Source organism: Peromyscus maniculatus, chromosome 17 (assembly GCF_049852395.1).
Source record: "Peromyscus maniculatus bairdii isolate BWxNUB_F1_BW_parent chromosome 17, HU_Pman_BW_mat_3.1, whole genome shotgun sequence".
In the NCBI taxonomy this organism is placed as follows: Eukaryota; Metazoa; Chordata; class Mammalia; order Rodentia; family Cricetidae; genus Peromyscus; species Peromyscus maniculatus.
The window spans coordinates 26,562,269-26,575,077 of NC_134868.1; the positions used below are offsets into that span (position 1 = coordinate 26,562,269).

The 12,809-nt window shown below is 44.2% G+C and overlaps 1 protein-coding gene across 1 annotated transcript in view; it reads right to left on the bottom strand.

The window, feature by feature from the left end:
- The window catches only part of Enpp6 (ectonucleotide pyrophosphatase/phosphodiesterase 6), a 95,883-nt gene that overhangs the window by 21,084 nt on the left and 61,990 nt on the right, over positions 1-12,809 (bottom strand). The window contains exons 3-6 of the mRNA XM_006970896.4: positions 11,392-11,503; positions 3,842-3,983; positions 3,238-3,417; positions 223-360 (exon numbers count right to left, since the gene is read on the bottom strand). Of these exons, the coding sequence (XP_006970958.2) occupies positions 223-360; positions 3,238-3,417; positions 3,842-3,983; positions 11,392-11,503 (572 nt within the window). The remainder of the gene's footprint in view (positions 1-222; positions 361-3,237; positions 3,418-3,841; positions 3,984-11,391; positions 11,504-12,809) is intronic.

Sequence of the window (12,809 nt, forward strand, 5' to 3'; positions counted from 1 at the left end):
TACAATACAGAGTATGTGGAGCAGCCATGAAGTCTAAATCTCGACTCTGGGTTCGCCGAAGCCTGTGTTCTCCTAGACGTCTGGTCCAGCCTTTTGATTTTCTAAACAAGGAAGCCGTGCCGCAAAGGACTCCTAGTGAAAAGCTCTCAATAATTGCTACTTACCCGTGGGCTGTGGATAGAATTTGAACAATGAGGGGAAGGGCACCGATTTTATAATTACCTCTGTTATGAACCACCCTTCGTCGGCCACCAAAGTCAAAGGAGACACGAATTTCCCTTTCTTGTAGTAGAACCTGCTGGGTATCGCTTCTTTCTCGTACACAGTCATGTGTTCCACTGTGCTGAGTTTGTGATATATCTGCAAAGAAAACCAAGAATGAGCTGTTTGAACACTCGTGTTACATCTGTGAGATAGGATATTTATCTATGTGTGTGTGTATACATATATGTATGTATATAAGAGAGAGAAATTAGCTACATTAAAATAAGATACTTTTTTTTTTCTTGAGAAGACTTACTAAGTAGCCTTAGCTGGCCTGGAACTCACTATGTAGACCAGACTGGCCTTGAACTCACAGAGCTCTCAGCCTGCCTTTGCCTCCCCAGTGCTGGGATTAAAGGTGTGTGCTACCACGTCTTGCAATGAGAGACTTTCGTATAGCTTGCAAATGAATCTGGCTTTATCTAGAGAGGCTGAAGGGAATTCCCCTCTAGGGAATATAATGAAAAGTTCTCATGTGTGTGCACCTGTATAGTGTATACACAGAATAAGCCAGACACATAGCAGAAGAGATAGAGCAAAGAGATAATGGGGAGAGATAAAGAGATACTGGTGCAGTTCTGGGGCAGACACCATAAAGAACAGTAAAGACAGATGCACCACATCTGCAAAGACGCACAGAAGACTCAGGGATCTCAGCCGGAGCAAAAATAATGTAAATTGTAGAAAATACCACAGAGATTCTTATGACATAAAACTCAAATAACCACACAACCTTACAATAAATGGTTACATCTTAGTGGTTTTTCTGAGAGGGTAAAACACTCATGGGATCAGGAAGAACTTTCAGGAAATGTCATAGGTCATGCCAGCATGCTACTTCTCTCAAAGATGAGGTGACCATGGCAACATGATCCTATACTCCTATACTGCTTACACACTTATATATATACATATATACATATATATTCTTTCATAAATAATCAGTGACTGGTGAACACATTACAAAACTTATTTGTCAAAATTCTATGCACTAAAATTAAGTGGCAATTGTGAAAGTGGCCGGCTGATGTTAAATACCACCAAAATCAGAGAAAAGATATGTGCTCTTTAAGTTGACATCGAGATTATATCCTACCCATACATGAATCTTAAAAGCAGGAGGGATTGTTTACTAACCACATTGCCAATTCCATAATGAAGATGTAAAGTCTATACACACTTCCAATATTTAGCAGAAACTTAAATATTTGTGGCTAAAATTAAAATCCACCTGCTGACGCTGGTTTGCTGGCCACCAACCAAATCAGAAATGTATTCCTTTATAATGAAATTGTGTTTATTCACTCACACCCTAAAAACAGTCTTCGTCGGGCTGCTGAGCAGAAAGTTGTTCATAGCTCCATGAATGAACCTCCCCTATTTGATTAAAAACGATGTATGCAGAATTATTTCGAATATGTGAAAAATCTGCTGATATACAACAGGTCCTGCAGATTGTTGTGACCCATCACATGACACAGCTGTCACCACACACAGCCTCCACTTTTGAACCATTACCAACTGCGATTGGCTGGCGGCAGTGTTTGGGATGCGCATCCTGCTGGAAGATGCTCTTCTCGGCTCGTGAGTGTTGATGCCCAAGCATTCTGGAGGTGTCACATGCCTAAGTGCCAAATTGGAGACAAAGATGCTCTTCCTTGCCAGGAAGAGGGAAGTTGCTTCCCAAGAACCTGCCAACGTGTAACATATTCTTTCCGTTTTCATATTTAGGGAGTTGCTGGGACACTGTGTAAACTTCATTTCCTGGCTGCGGAGCTCAAGGAAAAACATGGCGGTGGCGGGGGGGCGGGGGAGCATTTCCCTAGTGAATGGGGAAAGGCTGAGAGAGCAGTGGTATCACTGACAAGAGGCCTCAAATCAGGGCAGGCAAGGTGGTAGCAGGGCTGCCTCTGGGCCAAAGGACCATCGCTTCCACCAGGCCCCTCTGGCTAGTGTTCACAGGCAACTGTTTTGTAGCTATGAGGATGCAGGAAGGCGGCGGCTCCCAGGCTCCTCCTGGCTCCCCTGTGGCTGGCGTTGTCCCCTCTACTGAGAAACATAGATGCTTCCTGGCCCACGTCAGCTCCCCTGGGAGTGGACAGATGCTGCATCCATGCACTGGGAGGTGAGGAAGCAATATGAGCACACCATTGTCGGCCAAGAGTGGCACTCATTCCTCCTTATCCTTACCATCCACTGCCATCCCTAATTATTTTTTTTGAGAGGGTAAACATAGGTTACTGACTTCCTGAAAGGGAGTTTTGTTCCTCATCTGCACACTGTGGGAAGTTGACCACACCCTCCTAGGCACCCTCCTGTTTGATGATGGTCTTCCTAAGTGGCACATATATAGTCTCTGCTGAGATCTCAGCCTGCCTTCTGTGTACTCCCATAGGTTTTATTTAGGATAGTGTTCATTGCCGGGTTTCCATGTGGAAGGCAGAAGGGCCAGATTTGCCATTCCCTTGTACACAGTTGATAACAGAGCTGGGATCAGAACCTAAGAGGTGTGACCGTAAAGTCAGGGATAAACCCACGGTGCACATGTGGCCTAGGCTGTCTTCTTTAGTCAGCTTTATATCTCCAGCCCCCTTGGTGAAAAAGAATCAGATGCAGATCAGAGTGGCAGCTTCATTCTGAAGAGCCCGCCTCTAGCAGCGCCCTACACAGTCTGTCCAACAATAAAAGAGCCCTAATAAGGGCATGCTGACATGTGCCAGGCATTGTCTATCTCTTTTAATTTTCATTAAATTCAGTGGAGGTAGATACTGGTATAGAACAAACAAACATAGAAAATGAATGACCTTTATAAAGGTCACTTGGTAAGTGAATGGCAAGCTCAATCATCTGATCCCAAAGTCGGTGCGCCTATCCTGTTACACAGTTCATTATGAAAACTCTAGGAATAAGACAAAGCATAAATGAGGGGCCAATGGGGCCAGGTCACCTCCCGTCCACCACGGTGTGTCTTGCCTCAGAGTGTTTTCCAGGGGCTGGCCACAGGCTCACAACGGGCCCTCGGTCCTTCACCTGCTGCAGGTCATCCAGGCTGACGTACTTGCTTAGCTCAATCACTTTATCCATCCAGAAGATGTCAGTCATGCCATGGTCTGAGAAAATGATGACGTTTAGGTCATCCTGCAGGCCACGTTCCTGCGGGGGTGGACGGGAGCAGTCACCACAGTGATTGAAGAAAGATCCTTTCACACAAACATTCTTGTAAAGACCTGTTTTTAAGCTACTGATTAAAGGAGAACAGAGACTGTTAAAGTTGGAACCCACATTTAACCACCATGTCCAGGTTAAACTGGTCAATAGACTTACTAATATTACCACAAACCTGGCCAGCTCTCTAGTCAAGCCAGGCAAAAACCACATCTGGATGAGTTAAATCCCACTGACTATCCATGGAATAAGGAGTTGCTTGGTGCCCTAAAAAGTACTACATGAAGAAAAGAGAGCCTTACACTGGCCTAGTAAAGAAACTTTTAAAGGAAGTATGAAGGAGCGGCAGTCATGGAGATGATAAGAGGTGACAAGGGAAAATTCCAGATCAGTTGCCCTTGCTTTGGGTCACCTGGATCCACTTGATCATGTGCTGAAACACATTGTCCACTGCTCTGAGAGCATCTTTTCGCTGAGGCGATGAGGGGCCATAGTGGTGACCTTCCACATCGATGCGCTCATAGTATATGGCTGCTAGATCAGCTCGGCCACTCCTGGGGGGGACAGAGTGAGACAACCACAGTTAAAAAAGACCTCTGGCAGCTTGCTCCCTTATGACCCACTGACCCTCTGTGAAGGTATGAGAGCCCCCAAAGGGACCGCCTAGTAGACCAGTCAAAACCTACATGTCCACATAAACAAGGTAGGTAGATACTGAACTAAAGTTTCTAGTCCTGAGCAGTTTGGTGGCAATATTTGAAGAGTGTTTTTATTGGTCACCTCTTCTTCTGGCCAGACTGTATTGCTTTTCGTGTCCACAAAAATAGAAAGATGTCGTATGAGGCAGAGCATAGTCCTTATAACTCCCTTCTCAGGACCTGCTGGAACTGGAAAGTCAGGAAAGTGGAGGCAATTCTTTAAAAAAATACTGTAAAATTATTAGTGGACTTGAAGGGAGTCCTAATAAAATGCTAGATTGTGGGTCTGACTGACAAGAATATCAACAATGAAACCACAGCCACTTTGTCAGCTGTAAATAGATTGATTAGTCCTTAGGATCTACCATCCGCAGACACACACACCAGCCAGGGACTCAGTGAGAACCTGTGGCAGGCTAGCTCTCCTATAGACACAGAGTAAATCCCAAAAGTAACTGTCCATTTATGAACTCCAAAACACCCCCAGGGTCAGCACTGATGGTGAAAATCCAAACCGTTTAACCCCCATGGCTGGCCTAAGGATGGCCAAAAGCTAGCAATATAAACAAGAGTGGATAGCTTATGGAGAGAAGGAAGAATTCCAGGAAATGTTCTCTCGCCCTTCACATAACACTTTCCACTGTGATGTCCCCTCCCTAAGCTCTGGCTTTGCCTATCTTCCCATTAAGCACCCCAAATAGACTGGAGTGGTGTTGAGGGCGGTGAAGATAGTCTGATGGCCTCTGGGACTGAAAGATGAGCCCATGGAAAAGAAATGAAAGGTGGTCTTTTTTTTTCTGTTTGGACCTGTACAAGAGGAAGTATTAATATCCCATCAATTTGCCTTATTTCTCTTGAAAAACGCTGTTTTAGGCACATCTGTATACAGACACAGACACACAGTCACATAGTCACACAACATGCTTTCCCTTGAAACCGTCTTCCCACCATGAGCAATACAAGAGTGTGATCTCAGGGCTGCCAGCACCTTGGATCTTGCTGTCCCCCAAGAAAGAAGCATCCTCGTAATGCTTGGAGAGCCTGGTTTGCCTGGTCAGAGTCACACAGTATCCACCCTTCTTTCATATCTGTGAAAGTTGTCACCTCCTCCAGGAAACTTCCTCTGGTGTCCTGAGGCTAGATCAGGTGGCCCTGGCACATGGCACCATGCTCCCATGACTGTATGCTCTCTTCTGGGCCCTTTTTAGGTATAATTTTCTCCCTCTAAACTAGAGATTCCTTCACATCAGGAATGGGGATTTGTTCTCCAGGTCTCTCAGCTCAAGCCTAGCATTTGGCACACAGTAAACCCACTAAAGTTGTCAGCTAGGTGCATAGTAACAAGTACCCACTAAGGGGGCTGTTGACTGTGGCTGGGTTCTGTGTTGGTTGCAGCATCTGTCAAGAGCCCATGACAAAAGGGAACCATTCCACCCAGCCTGAGTGAACTTTGGAAATTCCTGGTGTTTTATGACAACTGACCAACTCCCAGAGAAAGGTCAAAGGTAACACCAGGAGACACCATCATTGTCACCCGGATGCTCTGTGTGGGTGGGTTGACTTCATTTTCAGGCCTGGAGCTATCGGGAAAACTGTCCTCACAAAAGAGCATTTCCAGATTTGCACAGGAAGAAGCAGACTTCAGAAGGTTCTAGAAGTTTCTCACTCCCTGGCAGATCTCTGAGAGACAGCTGGAACTTGGAAATGTAAACTGGGCCTTTGAAAGAAAGTCCATCCACATCTACTCTATCTTCTAAACTAGGGGAGAGGTTCAAGAGTATTCTCTGCCTGGCACCTTCTTCTTTATGGTCACAGACCCTTTAGTGATGTCGTTATGTTCCAGAGAACACTCTGGGGTGCATATCATTAACAGCTCCGAGGAAACGTTGGTTTCAAGCGAAGTGAAATTGTTAGTCAGATGTTCTTTTCTCTTTTTAGAAGAAAACAAACTGACCCTTCAGTAATAAGCCCCATTGCCACCCTCCTCCACAGTATGGATTGGGTTATGTTAGTATTTAGATTTTTCTCACAAATGGTATCATCATTATTCATACTCTCTAATGTGAGGATGACTAATTCAAACCTCCTGTGCATCTATACACAGTCAGGCACAAAAGGTCCCTCTAGGGCCCCATGAGTGTGGAGGTGGTAGGGAGAAGTCAGTACTAGGCAATGTGATTTTCATCCAAACGCTGAAACTCGCTCACGGTCCATGACTGGGAGGGCCCTGGCCTCTTCCCCCATCACTACATCTGAACACAATGGAAGCTTTCCATAAAACCTGTCCTGGAGATAAGCCTCCACATTTATCTGCTTTATGGACTGGCCTCTTAGACATTCCAGATGTGCTGGGTCATGCACTATATCATCTGTTTAGGGGTCCACACTTCCAGCACAGGCCCTAGATATGGCGGGAAATCCCACTTAATGCATTGGTGTCTTAATAAAGTGAGGTTTACTGTGGTATTGGAGTTTAATGAAATACACCCAGCCCTCTTCATTTTAATACCTACTGTTTTGCAGCGTACTTGTAGTGCACTGTAGCATAGGCTGGCTTCTCCAAGGCTGTTTATCACATTTGAAAATCTCCATGTGGTCAGAAAGCTGGAGAGTGTCACAATTTACCTGATGGCATTGTTTCAGGAAGCTGTCAACCTGAGATGCCAGGAACACTTGATTTGGGGTGCTTGTGTTACATGGAATACACACGCGAGAGGTTTCTGTGCTAAGGTTTCATTGATTCATTAGGGACTGAAGTCTCCCAGGGCTGACAGTTCCTGCCTGTTTGGAGTTTAGCAGATAAATTCTTGGTAGCCAGCTGTTTCCGATGTGGGTCTGGTCTCTATCACAGGTCAGCTCATTTGTTATGAGGTTGGGTGAGGCAAGCTGGATAGAAATGCCTGTGTGTCTGCCAGTGGCCATTTATGGCTTTGAGGTTCAGGAACCATGCCAGAAGGACATGTGGCCATCAAACCCAGTTCCCAGAAAGCTGCAGGGGGCCTCCAACCCTAGGGTTTCAGGGACACCCAATTCTCCCCTCACCTTATAATTCTGTCTAGATTGCTTTGCAATATAAAGAGTTCATAATGTCATATGCATTTTTCTTACTGAAGTAGGCTGGGAAGAGAGAGGAACTGGGCACAGAGAAATGGAAGCAATTTAAAAGTATGGTTAGTTATTGACTGTTAAGAAAGATGATTTAATATTTAGAAAGAAGAGCCCTGAAATGACAGTGTGACCCTTCAGTATCATCCTGGAACACTGTCCAATACACTTTCTTAAAAGTCACCGTCTTTCATTCGTGGTTATCATTCAGGTTCTGTAAACTTAGCTGCTAGCTAGCAGAAACCTGATAAAAATAAAATTTGAATTTTCTGATGGAGGAAACAACCCTGAAGTTATAGTTTGATTATTCTCAATGTTATTGATACTTCTCCATGTATCAATACCCACATCTCATCATTCCCCATGGTAGATATCAAGAGCAACATAGGTTCACGTAAATAAAGCCCTTTGTCCCAATGCTATTGATATTAAAAATGACACCTTTCCTTTAATCTTCTTTTTCTATGCAAAAAAGTCATCGAAATGCAAAGGTAGCATCTTACAAGGATATGGCAGGGCAAGGCAATGCCCGGGTCAAACACAAGTGTGAGCTCATCTCTTCCTGTCTGGACATGTGAAGCTTCTTGATCTGCCCGGACTTCTGCTGAAACACCCCTGGGTAAGAATGCATGGCAAGGTCTTAATGATCTCTCTTAGGGTCTGTCCTATCTGTCCCATGTCCATTCTCTCTGAAAGGCAGTTGAACTCGGTGCACAAGACAGATTCAGAGCAATGTATGTGTGTGTGTGTGTGTTTGAACACTTGTGTGTGGCAATTTCCAAATGCTCCTCAAATTATAATTAGGAATTTGAGATAGAGAAAACCTAAAGAACCTTAGTGCCAGGCAGGGCTATCTGATGGGAAGCCAAATCATTCCACAGCTTTGCCTAAACACACCTACCACAAGAATTAGATTCCTTTGTGCCATATGCACACGCTCGTGCACAAGCTCTTACATGCAAAGCAATCTTGATTGCTCTAGATTGTTCTAATCTGGCTAAGACTGTTGACCGCTTCATTCCTGAAGAGGACAGATTTGATTTTTGTGTGAATAAATGTGTAAGTATTGACTTACAAACATTAGTCTTCAGTCTGCTTTGTAAGAAGGAAGTGAAAGTTGAAGAAAGTGCTTCCTTTTTTGTTGTTCCTGGAGGACCCAGGTCATTCCCACTGCCTTCCTCAGGGAGTATCATCTGGCCTTTCCTTTCTCTCTCATTCCAAATACTACCCAGCTTCGAGACAACAAGCAGGAGTTTGCATCTCTGCTCTTCTCTGTCAGTCCATAAACAGAAAGGACCCGGATCATGTTAGAAATGATCTTTCTATCTACTATGTAAAGAGGTTGTTTCTAGCTGCCTGGTTAACTTTGGCAGTATGAAGACCCTGCCTCCCAACCCCAAGAGCATTAGCCTTGTTCAATCCTGCCCAGGTCTATACTGTCAAAACCCAGAGACATCATCTAGATTGCAGACCGTGTGAATGGCAGCAGTTCTCTACCTGTGGGTCATAACCTCTTCAAGAGTTGCATATCAGATATTTACATTATGACTCATTACAGTAGCAAAATTACAGTTATGAAGTAGCAATGAAAATAATTTTATGGTTGGAGGTCACCACAACATAAGGAGCTGTATTAAAGGGTTGCAGCATTAGGAAGGTTGAAAAACACTGGTCTACAGAGTTCAAGACCATGCACCTAGACTACCCGCCACATGAATGGTATTGAGTTGGGCAATGCGGAGCACCAGACCATAACATATGGAAGCCCAGTGTGAGGCCAACTCTGTGGACTTGCAGCTCTTTGTGGCCTTTTCTCTCTAGAGGAGTACAACCCCTTTGCCAAATATAAACACATATCTTACCCCTACCCCTAGGAACTATAGCAACAATCAGAAAATCTTCCCTGTTTCCAAGATAAAGATGCATCTCCCAGGGTCCTATTACCTTTGTCATGTTGCTTGACAAAGAAAAACAAAAGGCAAAAAAAACCAAAAAACAAAAACCCACAAAGCCAATACTTCTCTAAAGGAAACAGAACCCAATTTTCATTGCTCCAGCATTCTGGTGTTGTGAAAACAAGAATGTCTGCTTAAATTGATGATCACTAGCCTGGAGCTCTCATAGTACTCCTTGCTATTTTGCTGTGGCCTCTGGGTTGGGTACAAAGAGAGTCCAGTCCATTCAGTTCCAAACACGAGATAAATATGGGAGATACGCAAACACACTGATAAGCAGACTGTCCGACTACTTGGAGGTATTTATGTGACAATTACAACCCAAACTCTCCTATCTGCCATGGCAGGAGGATAGAGGGATGGCTAGCACTTGGGTCTGGAATACATTGGAAGTAAGCCTGAGTAGACATAGAGGAATTCTCAAGTTCCGGCACTGTTCCTCTGCCCTGTGTGCTGTGGCAGTCTGCTTTGCATTAACCGGACAGCAACACAATATGCCAGCTCTGCATGCACATGGCTCTCTAGCTCTTGTGGGCAAGAAATAAAAAAAGGCAGACGAAGTAGCAGGCAGCAGCATCTAACACACACGACACACAAAATATATAAACTGTACGAAGAACATTTGCTCATGTGAACTCTGCCCCCCTAAATGCCACCAGGATCAAATGACACGAATAAGTTTGTTTCTTCTTGATGGTTAATATTTTGAAGCCGTTTTCTCTTTAGCATGTCAATCATGCTAAAGCATTTTGTGACCTAAAGACCCTTCTTTATCAATTTCCCACAGGGAGAATGGTCAGAACATCAGCATGGGATGGGGTCCTGTTTTCTCCTTTGATAATCCTATGGGAGTGGCAACCATTTACTCCGAAGGTTGGTTGGGGCAGAAAAGGAAGTGAAAGTGTGGCATCCATGATCAGTCACCTCTGTACTGAGGTAATCTTACACCATGAGGAAGATTCCACTACTAAGTAGATACTTGAGTTACTAGGAGGTAACCTCACCCAGTTGCTCATCTCTGTACCTGAGACAGCTTAGAATGTAATACATAGTTGGTCATCTGTGTGAAAGACAGTCTCAGTCATAGCCATGCATCACTGTTTGGTGCCGGTGATTCATGAACTGGATTTAGGAAGGATGACCATTCACTTCCTGGCTGGAAACCATGATCTTTTGGAATGATGAAGGTCCTGCCCCAATCTATAAACTCTGATTCTAACTGTGTCTTCTGCTCTGACTCCCCCTAGAAAACCCATTCAGCAGCCAAAATGACCTCAAAAAACCTCAAGTCCAGGTCTAGAAATGGGAGCCCCCAACACCTCCTCCCTCCTGATTTCTAAAGCATACTCCCAGCTGGTCCCCCATCTTGGTGACCTGACTGCTTCCAGTTGAATTGAGGCTTTATCTTTGACTTGGTAATCAGTTCCCTGACAGACCTATGTGTTATTCAGGGGAGGGGAACTAAATCTTGCATGTTTCACACTCTGTGTCATTGTTCATGTGCAAGGGAAAAACAAACAAACAAACAAAAACAACTAAGCAAAACCAAAACCATTCCTTGTTCTAATACGCAACGTGCTTTGTACATCTCAAACAAGAGTGTTGAAAAGGCCATTTCCCCAAACACATCTGGTCACAGATCCTTCCTTAATGCAAATACTCCCTGATGTCTTTGAAATATACCTGCTCAGTAAATCATCAGTATGAAAATTCTGGAACTTATGTGGTTTCTCGAGAGTCTAACAACAGAAGAAGAAGGTCCTCGAGTCCTGGGGATTGCTAGCATCTCATTCACCATTTGCAAACAGTGCCGCTGTTCACAGTTACAATCCACTGGTCTCACCTAACAATCACTACATACAACTCTCTGAGATAGTATTACACCTAGGTCCAGGTCTCCCAGACCATTGTAGGACTTGCTGTTCATCCAAGAAGGCAGAGGAAATGGAGAGATTGCCCAGTGGTCAAGAGTGCTTGCTGCTCTTTCGGAGGACCAGAGTTTGGTTCCCAGTGCCCATGTTGGGTGACTCACAACTGCCTGTAACTCCAGTTACACAGGACCTAACTCTTCTCTGCAAACACACATGCACACACACACACACACACACACACACACACACACACACACACACACACACACAATCTGTTTGTTAAAAGAAAAACAAGGAAGAACACCGTTATGGCTGAAGATCTGGGACACTTACTTTAATGAGTCAAGAGCACCACTGATTGCATCGGCAAAATTGATATCTGTTGGGACGGTTTTATATTCTAGGCAGTAAGTTGGTCTGACACCAAGAATCTCCACTTCACAGCCTAACAAGAAAAGATATGGAAAATAGTTATTGTCTCTAACACTTGAAGTAGGGCTATGGACCTATTCCATAAAACAAACATCAGTCAAAATATTTTTGTAAATTTTCATAAACTAAAATATATTCCTGGTAGGTAGCACATTTCATTATATTTTTGCTTCAGTAGAGTAGTTTCTCAATGTCATTCCAATGTAATACTGGAGTCCCATGATAGCTACAAATTGGACAATAGAAACAAAACATATATTCATTAGTATACCAAAATATCTCAATTTTTTCTCTAGATTTTCCATAACTACCATCGTCTAGTCTAAAGTCCCCTTGCCTATTCAAGAGACTTATGTCGAATAGTACCTTGTAGCCAGATAATAATAAAATAAACATTTCCCTATCCAGTTATAAAGACTAACTGGAATATAGAGTGGTAACAGCAAGCCAATTTCACTGAGTTAAAGCAAGAGCTCTGAGCTGGCCTTCCATCTCCCAAAATGCAATAAATAAAAGAGTCAGAAGCTGGGTGTGAATCTGCTCAAGTTTCTATCCCAGACTCTTAGACCAGCAGAAGTAGTTGTCTTCAGGAAGGGACACTTAATCAGAATATCAGAACACAGAGCAGCAGAGGGGTGAGCCAGCCTCAGTTTACATTTGTTGAGCAAATATTTATTGGCGTTTGCTATGAACTAGTGGCCCTGTTCAGGCAGAGGAAACAAAAATGAATCAGCCAGGGTCTCCTTCTCCAAGCAGTCCAGAGTCTAGTCTTATGAGAAAGAGAACAACAGTGTGCTGTGTGAGGTCTGAAGTGAGGTGCCCACTTCCTGGGTGGTGTTGGAACTCAGGAAGGAGCATTATGTTTCTCTTTAAAGTCCTGCTTGCATCCCTGTCCCCGACTCGGTGTTAGAGACACAGCCAAGGTGATGGGGGCTGGAGGGAGGAGGGGTTAGGGTGGGTACCAAGGCGAAGAAAGCAGTGTGAGCCAGAGTTCAGAGGACTTCAAAACAGTTAAGCACCGTGAAATGCCAGACCAGGAGAATCAGCACACCAGATGTGGCTCTAGCTTGCAGCCCGGGGAAAATGATTTCTGAGTGGAAGTGAGTGAAAGTGGGAGACGTAGAATGCAGGGGAGGAAAAAGTCTGCCAGGAAACAGGTTGGCAGGCACTTTTGAGTACGTCTGCCAGGTGGCTCCAGGTGATGCAAAAGGTAGCAGAGCAGCTCCTAGGAAGACTCCCCTCATTAGCATATCATCATTGGAATGATACCATCCAATGATTGGAATAGTCTGTGCGAGACCTTGTCTGTCTGCCTGAGA